We start from the raw sequence: 18,784 nt of genomic DNA, 5'->3' as shown, positions 1-18,784 counted from the left end.
TTTACAGGTCATTAATTTCCAGTCAACCCAACCATGTTTAGTTACAATAGTTCCTCATAGTTGGATGACGTAGTCGGATAACATAGCAGGTGTATGCTACGTTTAGGCCAGGCCTATGTGAGGTGTATGCTAGGTTTAAGCTAAATGCATGCAAGGTGTATATTAGGTTTCAACTAGGTGTATCCTATGTTGACGTAAGCTGTATTCTAGACTCAGGCCATGTATGCTAGGTTTATGCTATTTTTAATCTAGGTGTATATAAGGGGTAAGGTTTAAGATAGATGTAGGATTAAGCAATGTGCATGCTACAGTCATGCAGAGTGAATGCCACGTTTATGTCAGCGGTATGCTAGGTTTGAGCTAGATTACCTTGAACAGGTCAGAGAGTGTGGACAAGACATTGTCTGGACCCACGGTCAGCACCTCGCCTTCCTCCGATGCACTGTACGTCACATTACCAAGGTACAGGATGGCTGACAGGATGGAAAATATGCTGCAACACACACACACACACACACACACACACAATCAGGTATCATGTCATTTCACAGTATGGATACAGTTGCATATCATTGCCAAGTTTCAGCATTGAAACCCAACCGTGAAGTTGAAAGAGCGAATACCCATACATGTGTCTGCCTTGAGGCAGGGACTACTCAGGAACTGACAAACATGTTGCAATTTCTATAGAATTAGGGACATACAAGCCCTGACCTGTGACTGTCACCGAATGAGAGGGTAGACACCCTGGGCGGCAATGTTTTTAGCGGTAGAAATGAAAGGACAAACATTTCAATGACACGTCTCCTTAATGCCGTTCCAGATGTGATCATACACGCCTTTCTACGAGTCTTTATGCAATGAACAGCTAATGCAGAACCACGGGGACTACAAGGTCATGTGACTAGCGGAGATAGTCATGGGACTTACTTAATGTTCCCATGAAACCTCCTTTTGTCTGGCCAAAGTTAGTTGACAATGGGATTTCTAAAAGCTTTCCTTGGAATGTAGGAAGAAGTCAGGAACATTCCGCCAAGCACTTTAACAAAGGGCCAACAGAAATTGATTTTAAATAAATAAAGCCATTCGTACAGTTTTTTGGTGGACGCCAGGAAGCCAACCATCTCCATGGCCTGGTGGAGCCTCTTGTATTCATGTTTGAGCTTCTCTTCATCTTCTATACTGAGGTCTTCCTGTGGAGTCGAATGTCAGCAGAATACATCATGTCACTTTGTCTTTATAAACCTCAAGCGTGTACAGTAATAATATTCTTGTAACAAATCAGGAAAAACCATACTATGTATGAATCTAAATAAACAAATCCTGAACAATTCTAGCTACGATCCGAATGTACTTAATGCAAAATAAACATATCTTGGTATCTCTTCTCTTAGCATTATATGAATGCTAGCTAAGTAGCATTCAATGTCCTGTATGTGTGCGGTGGCTTGATTAAGCTAACAACGTAAATATAGGTTCCTTGGATCAGAATGTACAAATCATGCACGTTGTTTTCATCCTACATTGCTCAGAAGCACCTGGAATCACTTCCTCTGCTTCGGTGAAAGCAGAGGAAATGAAACTTTGGTATGGTGAAAGAACTGAACTGGCAGGAAAACCCCACACACTATGCTATGATTCATCAGTGACAAAACAAAATCAATGTTGGGTCACTTGAAGCGCATCATGGGGCATGTGGAGTTCCCCAGTTCCAGTTAACTTAACCCTGACCTATCAGAAGTGAAGGGGATGTATTGCTTGTAGACTCAATTGGCTGTATTTACATCGGGGACACAAATCAGCCATCGTCGTCTTAAAGGAACATGACAGAAGGCCATGGCGTAGTTAAGGTACCTGCTGGAGGTAGTTGTATTCCTGTGGCTGCAACAGAGTGAACTCTTGGCGCTCCTCTTTGGACGCTCCCATGAGGAGATAGTAGAACACATGGTAATTCCTGAGGGTTCGAAGGCCACACAGATAAGTAGGCAAATTAGCATACCTACACATAACTGTAATACATGGGGAGAGTCCCACCGGACAGTTATGTTTGCATTTATATTTTCATTCTCATCCGCATTGTACGGTCAATGGGGCTGTATTACATTCGCCAGACCATAATACTCTAGGAAGCTCTACGAGACCCAATAGTCTCGTTGTAGATTAAAGGAAAGAAACAGGCGAAAACACTTTGACATTGTTAAAAAACATCTAAGATCGATTTACCATTCCTCCCAGGGATATATTTTTCAGATTTGTGTAATATTGTACTTAATCATTATTTAAATTTGTCACTGGCCATCATATCAGTATTTCTGTGACAGTGTGATATTTGACAACGTAAACAAGAATGACTTGAGTGCTACCTCTCTCAATATCAGGAGGCAACATTTTGTAAATGTACCAGCTGATGATCCAGCTGGGAGAGCTGGCCTGGCAACCCCAACGCTGTCACAAGGGCTGTTTGGGGGGATTTAGATTGTGTACCTGTTGTGGAAATATAAATTCCGTAACTATAATATACAATTATATACAAATTGTATAAACCTTGTTTATATAATTACTAGTCAATTGAAAATGTATTTGTATACATTCTCCTTGAACCTAGAGTGTTAAGATAGTAATTTGCATTACCACTGTAGCCACGAAGTCTGATACTGAGGCCATGCCAATCTAATGACTTCTTTGTTGTGTAGATTCTGTTAACTGTCTTGCAGCCTTATTACGAGCCTTGCTTGCAGATTTGCAGACATGTCCACTTCACCCATAGTGTATTGCAATTTAACTTGGTTTCTCCCACAGCCATCGCCAATCCTAAACCCTCCACAATGGTCACTCCCTCACCTTTGTTTCCTTTGTATTTAATACCCACAATGTGAAGGTTTCCCAATAAGAATCATGTTTACCCATTGTCCCATTGAATGTATGCTTGGTAATTTTGCTCCCTGTATCTTCCCATGATCATGCTCCAATACTTTGCTCTCCGAAGTGTCCTAAAATAAGTTTTTCTTCATTTGTACCCCTTTCAGTGAAAAAAAAGAAGGGAATTCTGGATTGATGAGGTTTCTGGCCAGGAAGAAACGTATGTGTGTGTCCTCTTATTCAATTACTGATTTCTTGCCATTGAAACATTGTAAACAGTAACTGTAACAGTGTAAACGAGTTAAGCAGCAGAGGCAAAGGGAAATACTGCACAAAACAGTAAAATAATACCTGGGGTGCTTAACAATGTCAAAGTGTTTAGCCTGTATTATGCCTTAAAGTAACAGGAAGGTGACCACAACCAATACATAGCAGGTCAGTGACCACGTATTTTTAACATTGAGATGCATTAGTCACGATAAATGGATGTGACATGTGATTAGGTGGACACAAAGCCAATCCATCCATCTATGTTGATGTGTACAAGGTCAATAGGTCATCTCTGGGCTCGTACCGCTCGCTCGTGTCTCTGCACACCAGACGACTCTTCTCCAGCAGGTACTTCTCGATGATGGCCCTGCCATGGCAACGAGGCAGGAGGGGGAGAAAGAGGAGTTGGTTACACGACGGATAAGAGTAAGAATGACCTCACTGCTGAACCGCATAAGGACACAAGAAATGGAGGATGACGACAAAGCAGCCACTTCAAAAGACGTTTTAAATATATTCTGTTTTCTTTTGGCTTCTATCCGTCAATTAAACCCTTGATACAGGGTAGTGACGTTGCTCAGAGACCGGCATCACTATGGAGACAGTGAGGTAAATAAATAAAGTACAGAAAACACATGGCCACGCCTCACCCTCGGATCACCCCGCTCTCCAGGTAGTTGAGCTGGACGAACTTCCCGAAGCGGCTGGAGTTGTTGTTCTGTGCCGTCGTAGCATTCCCAAAAGCCTTTTCAAAAATAAAAAAATGGGTTAATGTGAGCTTTAATATGTTTGCACATATCGCTGAACATACATACAGGGAGGGAACTATCAATACAATTGAGTTGTAAGAGGTTGATTATGCGTGTCCAACATTTGCCATTACTGTCGTGTTTATTTCAGTGTCTTGCTTTGATACACATTCTTATCTCCACCACATTGGAAGGCTGTTGAATGGCTCAAACGTGTATGTAGAGATGTTGCTTTCTCACTGTAGTAACAGCAGGACATCTATCCCTGTTGAACCTCACATGGGTCCTTACATTTCCAGGAATCCTTTACCGTCAACAAAAGAAAACGCAGAAAGAAGGCATCGAAAAGAGAAATGTTTGAGATACCAGACTCAACAGAATGGTCAGATTGTGTATGGTAAACAATGTGTTCAATTGGGTAATAGAAAAATCTAAAGGATTGTGGAAATTATTTCCCCACACTTTGAAATCAAAATGTGTCAATCATTCATTTCCTATGACTCACTGACGAACATGTCACCTACTAGACATGGCAGACATGTGGCTAATGATCAACCAACCATTTACTGTGACTCTTTTATCGTTTGCTTGCTCTTAAATACTGAATAGTCAGGCATCATAATGGATACCTTGTGTCAGAGGGCCAGGGCCAGTAGAACTGCCCTTGATCATTATTGATCATTATTGCTACGTAGGACCAGTAGGACCTACGTAGCAATAATAGGACCACTGTTAGGACCACTGTTACAGTGGTCCTACTTTAGCCTGCGGTGCATTTCAGAAGAGCAGCGTTCAGAAGAGCAACACACAAAGACAAAATAAACCCTGCAATAAGCGCCAAGCCCCGGGCTTCTTAACAAAATATCTCCTTTTTATCGGGTTGTACTTTGCAGCATTCAGCCCAACCCGAGTGGGCGATAAACTGACTTTCAAAAAAACAAAACAACCCATTCCAGTAGAACCACATTCACAGGGGAATATGTTAATGCAAAGACGTTGGGAAAGGGGGGAAAAGCAGATCTCAACCACAGTGTGGTCACCCTGCCAGCAAAGATCTTCCCTCTCAATCAGCTTCGCCTCTTTACGAGTTAAAGGCAAACGCTGAATGACCTTGGATTTCATATCAGCTGCATCAACTCCTTCCAAAATCTTTACCGTCTACAAAAAAAGACAAGGACATTCTTTTTCAAACCTAAGCCAATGTCAGTGTCGAACGTGGATGGAAAAGACGGAGGAGGAGTAGGAGGAGCAGGAGGAAGGGGGTGATCTGCTATGTTACGATAAGGACTCTTCTTGTCCTGACAGGAGAAGGCTGCTTCTACACAGGTGCAGGTTTCTGGAATGTTCCATCCCACAGAGCACCTCGGTAAACAGTGAACACAATGTGTGGAATACGTCTTAGTTAGCAGTGCTTTGCCCGTTGAATGGCCTGGATCAAAGGGGTGTTTACACCGCCGTGGACTGGGGACAGAGACGACGTCAGGGGTCGAGAGGGACAGCAAAAGAGAGACAATCGGTTTCGAGGAGAAAAGGCCATGAAAAGTGTGTTCTGGTGGAAGAAGTTAACACGAGTACGAAAGCGAGAGAGAGCTTGGGTTTTACAGATCTGCAGCATTGCCAGATCACCTGGCTTGTCCTGTCTTGACATGTATGCGTTCCTTCTACCTGGTTTTCCCACAACGCCAACGCCCAAAACATTCCCGACACGCTGAAGCACAAGACTCGTCACTAATGGACACTTTACTTATAAGTTCTCTAGTTTAACGCCCCCCCCCCCACTCCAATAAAAATGAAACTATTATTTAACAATTATAAACTTGTGCAAGGTGGGGGTCAGCCTGGTATTGAACTCTTCTTCTGGTTTCGTCATTGCCACGCATAATGCTATGATATAACAACAAAATGCACATCAAATATCGGGTAATGCAAATGATACAAACAAAGACTGAGCACTTGCTCTCATAGCATGCTTGTGGAATAGATTATTGGAAAAGTATTCTTAAAATATGAAGGTTACAATTACAACAAAATTAGAAAACTGCATGAGCTACCCCCAAAGAAGCCTAACCCTAACCCTAACCGTTCATTTTCAGTGACAACTGTTTCTTCTTTTTCTTGTTAGCCCTGCTTTATTCTTATCGTGCAGCCGGCTAGGTATTATTCTTTGTCAGCCACCTTTACCCCCAGAGTCGGTTATTTAGTGCGACATCTGAGTCATTATCATCAGTAAAACCATGTTCTCTTCATTACTCTAAACCGATGATGATAAGGTATAATCCACCCCCTACTCCATGCAAAATAACAACATGGTTAGCTAGTGAAATGATAAATTCATTAGTTCCTAGAAACCTGTTGGGCCAGTTCAGAGAGACAAAATCTAAAGCAGAGCCTCTATACATGGAGAGATGGGTGTGTGTGACGGGAAACAAAGTGGGTCAAACTTCACTGTGTGTACGCTTAGCCCTGGCACTCATAGAGCCACCATGCTGTTCGGGTTTCAGAAAACATCAAGCGTGTTATGCATTTGTAACAAATAATTACCATTGGTGTTTGAATTACTGCCAAGTATTTGCCAAGTATAAGTATTTATTTGAGACCACCAGTGAAGCCTGAGCATGACACTTGTGTGTGATGGAAGTGTTATCAACTTTGCCGTTTTGCATGGAGACCGGAATGCTAAATCCAAATACATCATTTACTGAGATATAAAAATAGTATGGCTTTTCCTTTCAAGTACCAGAGAATAGGAACAGAACCACAAAGACACTACTGTCACGTCAATGTGTGGAACTGAAACATGTCCATACACTGGAAACAAATGTCAAGTTCAGTAGGATGACACTTGGCCCTTTCAATGTCAAACTTAGGAGCCTATGATATAAATCCAAAACGATCGAAAACTGGAATCCTTTTGAGCACAGTTTCACGTGAAAGAATGTAAAGCTAAAAGGTTCCTCCCTGCTCTCTGTCTGTGTTGAGTTACATTGTATGGCCCAGCGCCTTCTGAGATCCCACATGTGTTGCCCATCTGTTATTCTGTATGCAACCTCTGTCCTGAGCACACATTTGTTCCCACGTCGAGCAACAACAACAACAACAAATCTACTCACAAATGCATGCGAGTTGATATACAGTATGTTCAATAAGAAGACTTAACAAGCCTTATACCTTAAGACCACAATGAAGTACAACAAGATCACCAGATCTAAAATACGTTATGAGAATCTCTAGTTAGTAGACATGGCTTCCCACAGTAGATGCAGTTACTGTACTACATCTGTATTCCATGTAAATCAAACTATGGAGTTAACAATTAAAAATAGAAAATCCACAACTTTAAATCCACTCCCTACCGACAAAATACGACCTGGGCTAAATATGTAATAACATGATCATTTGGTTAGAAGGTAATCTCACCATTGATGTCACTTGTTTATCAGATCATTGATGTCATAAGAGATACATTTACATTAGGGCCATATAAGGAATCAAATTGAGATGTCTGATGTTTTAAAATCAGGAAGGGGGGGGGGGGGGGGGGGTGGGGGCGGTATCCAACACCCGTCCATTATACACATGGCCGACCTCTGTCTGACCCCGCAACCACGCAGTTAGAGCTCCACAAGGCCGTTGTCCGTAGACACAATCAACACTGACACTGGGGGGGGGGGGGGGGGGGGTGACGAGGTGTGTGTGTGGGGGGGACCTACCTCCAGCACCGGCCCGGCGCCCAGCAGCGTGCGCACCACCCCGCTGGCGTAGCGCTTCTGGCTGAGCGCGGTCAGGCAGTGCACCAGGTAGCTGCTGCTCTCCGTCTTGCCCGAGCCGCTCTCCCCGGAAATGACGATGCACTGGTCCAGCTGCCGGTTCAGCATGGCGTGGTAGGCCACGTTGGCCACCGCGAAGATGTGTGGGCTCAGCTTGCCCAGTGGCTGGTTCTCGTACATCATGACGTACTTGGGGTTGTAGTAGCAGGGCAGGAACTTGAAGGGGTTGACAGCCACGAGGATGCTGCTGGCGTAGGTGTAGATCTTCTTCTTGTAGAAGCGCTGCCGCAGGGTCTGCAGCAGGGCGTCCTCGGTCAGCTCGGGGAGCCGGCACAGGTCGTCGTACTCCTCCACCAGCTCCTCCAGCCAGGCCTCCCCCTCTTGGAGCCGAGGCTGCAGGATGAAGTAGTAGCCTTGGCTCTGGGGGTGCCATTTGTAGGTCTCCTTGGGCCACAGCAGGTACCTGTCCACGGGGTGTTCCCCATCCTCGAGGAGCGTCTCTTCCCCGTCGCTCTCCTTCTGCTCCAGAAGGCTGTAAGAGTGTTGCGTGTCAAGGCCCAGGGTGGCCACTGCGTGTTGTATGACCGCGGCAGTGGTATGGGCGGCGGTGACCTGCAGGGTAAGGCATTGCGCGGTAACTCGGTTCAGCCTAGGGTAGATCTGGATGACGTGGGACGGATGGTCACCGGGACCGGTCGTCTGCTCGCCCTGCAAACTGCTCATCCTGAAGGAAAAAAAAACGAAGCGCTTTAGAATAGCGTTGGATATAAAAACCGATTTTTATTGTGGATAATATCGATAATGAAACGTGAGTGTGAAAGCAAAGTGCAACTTGACATTAGAGTAGTGTAAGGTGCGGTAACCAACTCGAAATATATGCGAATAAACGCCGACGTAAACGACTCCACGAATGAACGATTCAATTTCCAACGTGTCAAAATTAAATGCATATATGTGAAAAAAAAAATAAAACGATGTCAAATGCTTTGTTTTATATACATGCCACAAATGACAACAGAAGAAAAAAATTCTTACTTTCGAGGGAAGAGTGTTCATTTCATTTTTGAGTTAAAACATTCCTGACAGAAACAGGAATCACCGCACCTCTGGGGCTGTCGCTTGCACACCTTGAAGGGAAAAAAATAATAGAAAGACACCTGCGCTGGCTGAAAAACCTGGCTAAACAAACAATGTCCTGAATCCAAATGTAAACTAAGGGAAACTACATGTACGTGCTTCCAGTCGACGCTTACAACTATGGATTACAGTCAAATCCGTTCGGAGCGCAAAAAAGTTACTTCCTAGATTTCTGAAACACGCACTCGTCGTCGGACTGCCGGGGACCGACAAGTCAGCGAGAATAGCTGAAAAAACAACTTCCGGTACATTTAATTAGTATAGAAAGTAAATAAGCCCTTTGCTACAGAGTCAAACAACAAACAAGTATAAAACAACTATCTCTTTCACAATATGACTATAGCCTGTAAAGACATGCTATTCCCACAGGTTTATAACAAGGGTTACACTTTCGATGCGTAGGACTCGTTTATTTAACTGGATATAATATCGTATGGGTACATACACCTTCAAATAAACACATTTAAATTAAATAGTCCGACATATTTATTTATTATAGACATCTAGTTATGGGCTGAAGACAGCAGTCTTATAAAAAATATATTTTTCAACGTAAATTGATAGCCTCCATCACATTTTTAACATCACAATGCCTGATCTCTATCTGCTTTGGAGCAGGAAGGCACGAGGTGACTTTTACTTTGAAGGTATTGCCGGAAGTACCATGGGCAGGCGAGGAAGCAGGACAGAGAATATTTACGATGTCTAAACTACATGAAATGAGAGCTCTGGTAAACCAAATGCTAGCCACAGCTATTGAAACATTATTCGTGGAATTTCAGAAAACGATAACTGAATATGACAATGAAATCGTTCGTTTAAAAGAAGAAAACGATCGCAAAGGCAAGCTGTTGGACACCGTTTTGGACCCAGTGGTATATTTACACAAAGCTGGTGCGTATTTTCCCAAAGACATGTTATTTTGTCACCTGTTTCGATTGATCTGCGTGTTTATCACAGTCAGTATTGTTATTTATGTTGTAAACATACGAGTTTGGTCATTTCTGACGTGCCTAAATCGTCCCTACAAAGGACGTCCGTGCGGCTCACAGCTGGGAAGTGGACCACTGAGCCCTGGACTGCATAACCTAGGAATAACACATGATAGCGATCGTTTACCTTCTCAGGGAAATATTGAATGAATGTAACAACCTAACCACTGTTGTGATGTATTAAGTAATGTATAAGCTATTTCTCAGCCCTTGGTTTCATATTATGGGACATTCTATTGCAAGTTAAAGAGCTTTTGAGCGACATCTATTGGCCGTGTGTATACCTGTTATATTATGTACATGTAAACCAACTGTAACTTAGATTAAGAAATAAATAATAATTGTAGTATCAGTTTTAGTCTAGAAACTCAGTCTTTTTTCTTTTGAGTTATTATCTTCATACATCCAAATGCCATGAAAAATGTATATGGATTTTGGATATCATTATGATGGCCCCATACATAACCGTATCAAATCATGCGTTTACTGAATTATCATACAAAAATACTTCGATATAACAATCTACAACAATACCAACATATACATACATAGCCATCTCTAACGTTATTTTAACCATAACCACCCGTCCATCCAGAGGCAGCAGCTGAATACTTTTGCTCAGGTGCAAATGTTTACGCATAATTATGTCACCCCCACGTGGTCACTAGAGGAAGTAACGAGGAGACCCCTGTGGCTTACATTTTGGATGAGGGAGAAGTTCCGATTCTCTGTGGTGGATGGGTGTATACACAGTTAATGTAAATACACTGTTTGTACAATGTGTATATATATATATATATATATATATATATACACTTTTTTTTAAAAACAGTTTGATTTGAGTACTCCTTCCCTCACCCTATTATTAGACCTAATTCTATAGCCAAAATTAATAGAAGTTGGGTGAAACATGACTGTAAAGAAAAATAACAATTGTATGGCTTCTTTACTGTGGTTAAATATTGAAGGGTAATTTGGGTTATCTTGTTTCATTCTTCCTCCCAGGCGGCGAGGAGTCCTTTTCAAGAGATGAAGCAGTGGTTTTCCCAGAGCAGCAGGAGCTGAACTTCACTGGACCAAACCAGGTGGGGCCTGATCCCCTGCCCCCTAAAGATGAACCGGAGGAAGTTGCCCCAAGGCACGTGGGGACCGACTTCCAAAGCATCAAAGATGAACTCAAACAATTAATCCAAAGCCCGAAAGAAATCAACCTTAGTTTCATTAAGGAAGAACCGGAGGATGAGTTCAGCGAGCCGGAAGACATCCAAAGAAATCCCGCTGAGGAAGCCGACCGTTTGTTTTGGAGTTTACTCTCCGAGAACGACCTGGAGAGACGCTCGTCACCATACCGGAGCCAGACGGAGAGGCGATGGGCGGAGCCTCCTCAAGCCTGCGTCTCAGCGGTGCAGCAGCAGCAGCAGCAGCAGCATGGACCCCCAAACCCTCACAGGCCAGGTCAGGGGTCACCACCAGCTCCCGCCCGGCGACACGTCTGTCCGGTGTGCAACAAAGGCCACGCCCGCAACTCCAAGCTCATCATCCACATGAGGGTGCACACGGGGGAGAAGCCGTTCGCCTGCCCGCAGTGTGGCAACCGCTTCAGCCAGAGCGGGGCGCTGAAGGCCCACATGAAGGGCCACACGGGCGAGAGGCCCTACAGCTGCACCTTCTGCGACAAGAGCTTCGTCAACAAGTGTAACCTCACCAAACACGTGCAGGTGCACAGTGCGTACAAGCCCTATGGCTGCGCCGCGTGCGGGAAGCGCTTTAACTTTAAGCAGGCGCTAAAGGTCCACAAGTGCCTCCAGGCGAGCACCAAGCAGGTCACCTGCGGAGCGTGCGGCCGGGGCTTCTGTCGCAAGGCCACGCTGGCGGTGCACATGAGGCACCACTGCCCCGGGGCGGTGGCGATGGACGGACACTGCACCGGGGTGATGGACGGACACTATGCAGCGGCCGGAGACGGGTCCGGATCAACCGACGCTGCCACCGCTGCCCACTGGGCGCTGTCGTGCCAGACCATGAGTTATTAGTGAGGCGGTGGTGGATGAAGAACCATAAGCATTTTGTTTGGGTCAAACTTTTCCTCTGGGTTTTATTACATATAATAATATTTACATTAATGTGAATAGCTTTTGTCATGTTCAGACAATAGTTATACGACAAAATGTACCGTACAGTCAATGCTCTTGATGACCTCTGGAGTTGAGTTTTGGAGCCACCAGGTGGCCCTCAAGAGTGACTGTGTGTCTTCTTCCCAAACTGGATTAGGCTTCTCTGCACAAGATCAATGGAAAGTGAGGTTTTTTTCCCCCCAACACCATCTGCTGCTGGATGCTGAATTCGGTATTTCCTTACCTAGGCCATTAACTTGAGAAAGATGATTGCAATTTTATACCCGAAGTGCAGTCCTTTGTTCAGCAGGATGTGATGTCATTGAGGGCCCCAAAGCTAATCGAAACAGCATTTGCAGAGTCATGTATACTGAAATGTAATTAGTTGAAACCATAAGCCAGACCGATTTGCTTACTGTATTGAATGCTGTTTACATTTCCCTTTCCGTACTGATGAGCTATAAGGAAGCAGGGCAAGACCCAAAGCCTGCTTTGCAGAGACCAATTATTTATTCAATATTGGAATATATGAGTGTACTATTGCTAAAATACTATTTACTCCAATTTACTACTCAATTGGAGATGACATAATAATGTAGATTGGATTATTAATAATGATACATGTACTCATATGCTATTCTTAAAGGAAGCATACTGCCAGAAAGACTCTGGCTTTCTGGCAGTATAGCCACGTATAGGCCAGAGGCCCTATACGTGGACATAGCTAGGCAGTAAAGGTTTACTGCCTGTTGTATTCTGAATACATGGATGTAAACTGTTTCCCTGATCTTAATCAGATTCTGGTTTACAGGTGGTTCACACGTGTAATTATAGAATAAATGTGCACGGATTTGAATCTCCAATTTAGTTTTGGCTATATGAGAGAGGACCCATTCTGAAAAAAAAGAGGCAGACAGATTGACATACAAAACCACAAAACACATAACAAATACTCAGAGACCACACCATCCCATTTGCAATGCATCCGGAGTCACACAAATAATATATTAAGCAGTGCAGTTGTCAAGCATTGTGGTTTATGATAGTTCACTGAGAGCTTTTAACTTTTAACTTTTTATCATTTTAATGACGTCTTTGTTGATGATGTTATGAACAACGGCATTGGTCCAGGAATTGGGTCTCACTCCTGTTCCTGCTGGACTGAGCCAGTTTCATGTTCACACTGATTCCAGTACAGTAGGCCCAGGAGTACATAAACCCACCCATATATTGACAGTTCCTTTGGCAAATACAAAATACAGATATAATAAATGATTTTGAATATTGATAAATAAATCATCACCCCTTTACAACTTAATTCATTAAACTGTATATAGGCAAATGTATCATTAACATTTTTTATTCATGGTGGGCACAGTGACCACACATTTGTTGCATGCGGCTGCATGTCTGGACGTGCAAGAAAAGAAAAGAAAAAAAAACATTCCTATACATTCAGCAGGTGGTCTGCCCCTTCGTGCACCTTCTTCTCTTCCTTGTCTTCTATTTCTTCTTCCTCTTCTTCCTAGAAGGGTGCGGTCCGACGAGAAATGTGCCAGAACGCCGGAACGCTTTCTTTTCATGTCAGACACTGAACTTAGCCACTGTGAACAAAAGGGTTTGCCTCAGTGCTCACTAATGAGCTAAGCTCTGCGTCTTCACAAGATTCTCCTCCTCGACGGGGCTGGGCTGGAGGAGTTGTCACGGCGATCGTCACAGTGAGGTGGGAGGTGAGAGTTGTGAGACCTATGTAGGCTACAATAGCGTTACAATGATAAAGGCTCTACATTGAACACAGTGCCGCTTCGATGCATTTCAAAGTAATTATGCAAGAACTATTTAAGGATACACATACATTTTTCATCCATGGGGTTCAAATGTGCTCATACCCGTTTGTATATAGGGGGGTTGGGGTAGGGGACAAACCTGAATATGATGCTATCAGCTTTCTTTTTTAGATTACAACACTAACCTCCCCCCCCCCCCCCCCCCCCCCGTTTGTATTCAGCTTCTCAAGCCTCGGGACAAGCAAGGGCTCGGCTTTCAGAGTATAAACTGTTGGCGTGACATCAGTGTACTTTGTGAGACCGAAGTGTCTCACGAAGTACATTGAGTCGCCCCCCTCCCCCCCTCCTCCATCCATCCGTCCACGTCGGTGAGGGCCAAGATGACGTTTACGTTTTATAACGACCAACGGCACGCGATGAGAACACAGGCACATTCCCACGCTCACACATGCGTTGTGTCTCCTCACTTTGATGTTTACCATCCGAGGCAACCACAGTGGCGTCAGTTCTTCTCCATTTGATGTGTGGACCTGGTTCAAATCATAATGTGCCACCACAGAAACAACACACACAGACACACACACACACACACACACACACACACACACACACACACACACACACACACACACACACACACACACACAAAACATTTTCAAGGAGCCCATCAGAATGATGGGAATTAAACTTAGTCCACACGTCTCAGGCTCTGGATTGGTTTTCAAAGCTATCGGTGTTCAAGTTACCTGAGCCCAGATGTCATTATGTCATTTTCACCTGCCTTTTCAGGAGAAGAAATGGCAGCTGTGCTTCTTTGTCGTCCATGCTGCCCTCCCGCCCCCCCCCTCTCTCTCTCTCTCTTTTTCTTTCTCCCCTACTTTCTGTCCCTCTCTGAGATGAAGCAGCGTGATCCATCCTGGGGTTTGAACAAACAACATGACAAGAACATGACCTTCACTGCCGTACTGTGCCCCTATAGCCAGCTGTTATTCAGCCTAAGAAAGGAATAACACTTTCTTCCCTGAATACTTTCTTTCCTGTGCTGTTTTGGTTTGAGGCAGCCAATGGAAGAACTACTGATAACATTGTCGGCAAATGAAATAAAGAAAAGGTAGTGGAAAATTGGTTCATTTTCCAGATCATTGAAGGGATTTCAGAGGTGTCCAATATGCAAATATATCACACAATTGAATGAATCAAACTTCTCTGATGTGGAAATTCTGCACAGTATCACTGCAAAACACCTGTCTGTATGTTTACATTTATCTCCCATTGCCCCCCTATTGCCCCATGAGTTGGGGCCCACTGCAGCAACACACTGCCCTGCTGGTTGCAATTAGTTTAGCTCGCATGAGGACATGAGCTCTCTCAGTAAGCTCTCCTTACTGAACAAGGCTGTCAGGATCGAGAACTTGTGTGTGTGTGTGTGTGTGTGTGTGTGTGTGTGTATCAGAGAGAAGGGAAAGTGACTCACCATCTGTAAGAGAAGAAAGCCCGGGGAGAGGAAGCCGGAGAGTGCACCTCGGATTGCGTACAAACGGTCAAGCCAGCCGCAGCCAGAGTCCAGTTCGGTGTGGAGTGTGTCTGGTGTTGGCCTGGCTCTCTGAACCTCCACTCCATATAGCACTGTCAACACCAGCATCTCTCATCTCTCAGCCCTCAGCGGGTGAGCGGCGAGGTGTGGAGACTGGGGGGGGGGGGGGGGGGTGGGTGTGTCAGAAAAGAGAAGAGAAACCATGGGGTGGGAGGTGGGTGGGTGGGGTAGAGGGCAGGATGGAAGAAAGGAGGGGATGAAAGAGGTGGAGAAGGCGGATGCTGGGACAGGTGAGGAATTTACACCCCCCCAACGCTGTGTGTGTGTGTGTGTGTGTGTGTGTGTGTGTGCGTGTGTTGTTTGTATTTCTATCGTAGGACAATATACATGTTGTGTTTCCTCCCTCACCATGATTAATTACCTGGGACATCATTCCATTAGGTGATACCTCATGCACTAAAGGAGAATGTAAATGTGTGTTTGTGTGGTTTTAAGCAACAAATATTGTCCTACTCAACAGAATGTTAATTCGTTACCATTCATTTCCATTGCCTTTACATTTTGAAAGCCATTCAAAGTGTGTTGTTTATTAGTAAAGAGGAAAAGATGATTTAATGACCTGCAAACAATCCAACACTTGAACACAACAGAAATACTACTTGGATGTCAAAGCAACAATAATTAATTGTGTAACTGAGCGTTTGAAGCAGTTCATTAGTCATGTAGTCAAGGGGCCTGTAAGTTATTTACTTGAGCCCCCAAAACAAAACCAAAACACCCCTATAAACAGACAACCTGGCAGAGACCTTATTTGACACTCAAATTAGTTGGAGATTAATAAATAAAGTGTTCTGGTTTTAACCAGTAAATCACAACAACTAGTGCTTTCAAGCAGTAGGTGGCCACTCTGTGCCACTTTTCATGTACAGCCGGACATTAGGCTGAAACAGCGATCCTGTCTTGCGGTGTGACGCGTGTGCGTGTGCGTGTGTGTGTGTGTGTGTGTGTGTGTGTGTGCGTGTGTGTGTGTGTGTGTCCGAGTGCGCGTGTGCGTGCGTGCGTGCGTGTGTGCGTGTGTGGTTGCCTTTGAAGAGCACTCTGCATGGCGCTCCTCTTTGGCCCTAATGCACCCGGTCCATTTAGCGGGGCCAAGCTGTGAAACCCTAGCTTGGTGTTACGCTCAAAAAACAATTTCACCCTCCGATTGAGCCAATATCCACTCTGAGGAGGAAATAGATAGCTGATATCTGCCAACAAACTATTTCTTTGCAATGTGCCGATTGTCTGCTAGTATATTTATGAGATTTTAACATTATACAATGATTTCAACAATATTGGCCTATATATATTGAATTGGTTTTGTCCTGTTCCACGTCCAAATTAGTTTTTATTCTCATTCCCCAATGGTAAAGGGCACGACAGAACACTGTAATAAGAGTCCACAACATTATAAATCATGTGTAACTGTTCCGTGATTGGATCTATCTGGTTTTTACAGGGTCATTGTTTTGAAACCCGAGTGAGACATAAAATTCCCGGCGACGGACTATTGGCTGAGTGTGAAACTGGATCTGGTTTGGAGTGATGGGCAGAGCACGGATTGGTGGTTGTCCCGGATTATTAGCTCAGGGCTAATGGCCTAGCTGGCTTCCAGAGACCTCACTGTCTATGATCCGTGACAGCTTGAAGAACACTGCCACTGCTGCTTGACCGTAGCGGGTCCTCTGCTCTCCTCATAGGCCAACAAGCCCTGGTCAGGATCATTTGTAAAGACATTGATATCATTAGCCACCATCTTGATTGCTTATTTTGACATCCTCATTATTATGTGCCTACTAATTGCATCAGCAGTCTCCTGAGCATCCTTTTTTCCCCTGGCTGCAAGGGATTCATCTACATTTCACAAAATAATGGACATAGAAATGCTAAACTCTAATTCAGGAACTCGTCTCTTCTTCAGTCCGCTGCCCGCAAGCTATTGTGCTATCTCTAAAATGGTGGATTTATACCTCTATGTTAATTTTTGTTACCCCATGCACATCAAGATCAAGAATATTATACTGAAAGTTCAAAACTATATTTAATACGTAGGCTTATGAATTATTGGAATGACCTCTGCATAGACTGCAGGGCTGCCGAATTTAATGTTTCAAGTTTGGAGTGAGATTACATGGGTTGAGGGTGGATTGACCCTGAACTTCTCCAAACACACAGCCTTTCCAGCTATTTTACATATTGCTCATAATTGATTAGTACAAATCTTTTAATTCAATTCAGAAAAATTTACTAAATTTACATTTAGGGCATTTAGCAGATGCTTTCATCCAGTGGTGATAGCTAGCTGTATACGATAGCTAAATAGCTATTTTATATTATTTGCTATGAATACAAATGAACCTCAAAAAACGAAAAAAAACAACTCAGTGTAGTTTTAAAGAACAGGGGGCCCTATTATTAGGGCATGGGGTTAAGGAAGGATTGAACTTTCAGCAACTTTTTCAGCAACAGTGTGTGTGTGTGTGTGTGTGTGTGTGTGTGTGTGTGTGTGTGTGTGTGTGTGTGATGGCCACTTGGTTGACAATTCACTTTTAAAAGAACACAGAGGCAGCTGCTCCACTAAAAGCTTTCTGCTTTTCCCCTGTTTCTACTGTTTCCTTGGCTGCCTCCTCCACTGTTGATTCCACTACCTCCTTCACTGTTTCCTCCACATACACTGTTTTCTTCACTTTTTTCAACACTGTCTCCTCCACTGGTGTCCAACAGTTTGAAGACCCCAGCCAATCAGATTGCTGTAAAACCCCAACCAATCAGATCGCTCAAGAACCCCAATCAATCAGATAGCTCGAAAACCCCAGCCAGTCCGATGCTTGAAGACCACACTAATTAATGGTTAGGGTTAGTAGTAATTACTCGAAAGCCCAAGCCGGTCCGAGCCTCAAAAAACCCAGCCAATCAGATCGCCCGAAGACCCAAGCCAATCAGATCGCCCGAATAGCCCAGCCAATCAGATTGCTCATAAAATATATAGGCCTATACAAAATATTATTTGAACCTAAAAATAAATATTAACAATTAAATCATCAAAACCAAAAGAAAATACAATTTAAGTATTTGTGTGCGTGCTGTTACATTAATTCTCTATGTTATAATTTCATGTTCTAAACAAATAAATAATGTGTTTTATGGAAAGCAAAAAAGGTTAATTTGATTTGAAACTGATTTGTTCCATACAGGAATATATGAATGTCAAATATATATAAAATATTAGACATATATAAAAATCTAGTTTCTAATCAGGAACTAATGTTCCTTGTCAAGCAAGCCTGTGAGAGTTTATGTGGACATTTTTAGGGAGAATATAACACATTCAAATGCTCTGCTCTGCTCTGCTCCGAAGAAATAATTTCCTCTTCAATCACATCCTTATTTCCAAAGCTCGAGCCTGTGCTCGGTAACTCATAGTAGCCTATGAGTTACCGAATTATTGATGAATTAAAAGTATGAGTCTCATACTTTTAATTCATCAATAATTGGGATTTATTCCTCACACATTGATACGTCATTGGGACAAATCA

The 18,784-nt window shown here is 43.6% G+C and overlaps 2 protein-coding genes across 5 annotated transcripts in view; one reads left to right on the top strand and one right to left on the bottom strand.

The window, feature by feature from the left end:
- LOC311360994 (myosin IXb) overlaps nt 1-8,951 on the bottom strand; it is a 33,597-nt gene extending 24,646 nt beyond the window's left edge. For all 4 annotated transcript variants that reach the window (XR_014638532.1, XM_084481161.1, XM_084481159.1 and 1 more), the window contains exons 1-7: nt 8,681-8,951; nt 7,589-8,369; nt 3,780-3,874; nt 3,434-3,496; nt 1,855-1,954; nt 1,093-1,193; nt 370-493 (exon numbers count right to left, since the gene is read on the bottom strand). Coding sequence is in view for 3 of the 4 variants with exons in the window: in XM_084481161.1 (XP_084337287.1) it covers nt 370-493; nt 1,093-1,193; nt 1,855-1,954; nt 3,434-3,496; nt 3,780-3,874; nt 7,589-8,368 (1,263 nt within the window). In the remaining variant the exon portion in view is untranslated. The remainder of the gene's footprint in view (nt 1-369; nt 494-1,092; nt 1,194-1,854; nt 1,955-3,433; nt 3,497-3,779; nt 3,875-7,588; nt 8,370-8,680) is intronic.
- Nucleotides 8,952-9,471: 520 nt separating this feature from the next.
- Nucleotides 9,472-12,641, top strand: LOC311361144 (uncharacterized protein). Its single transcript, XM_084481354.1, has 2 exons — nt 9,472-9,676; nt 10,780-12,641. The coding sequence occupies exons 1-2, from the start codon at nt 9,484-9,486 to the stop codon at nt 11,805-11,807; spliced, it is 1,221 nt and encodes a 406-aa protein (XP_084337480.1). The 5' UTR covers nt 9,472-9,483; the 3' UTR covers nt 11,808-12,641.
- The last annotated feature ends 6,143 nt before the right edge of the window (nt 12,642-18,784 follow it).

The sequence above is a fragment of the Micromesistius poutassou genome (genome assembly GCF_964030765.1).
Source record: "Micromesistius poutassou genome assembly, chromosome: 16".
Lineage (NCBI taxonomy): Eukaryota > Metazoa > Chordata > Actinopteri > Gadiformes > Gadidae > Micromesistius > Micromesistius poutassou.
This window is presented reverse-complemented; position numbering and strand designations above follow the sequence as displayed.

Bases quoted from the DNA above. Each gene is read 5' to 3' on its own strand.
- LOC311361144 (XM_084481354.1), top strand. From the start codon at position 9,484: ATGTCTAAACTACATGAAATGAGAGCTCTGGTAAACCAAATGCTAGCC. The intron at 9,677-10,779 runs GTGCGTATTTTC...TCTTCCTCCCAG, and splicing joins GGTATATTTACACAAAGCTG to GCGGCGAGGAGTCCTTTTCA.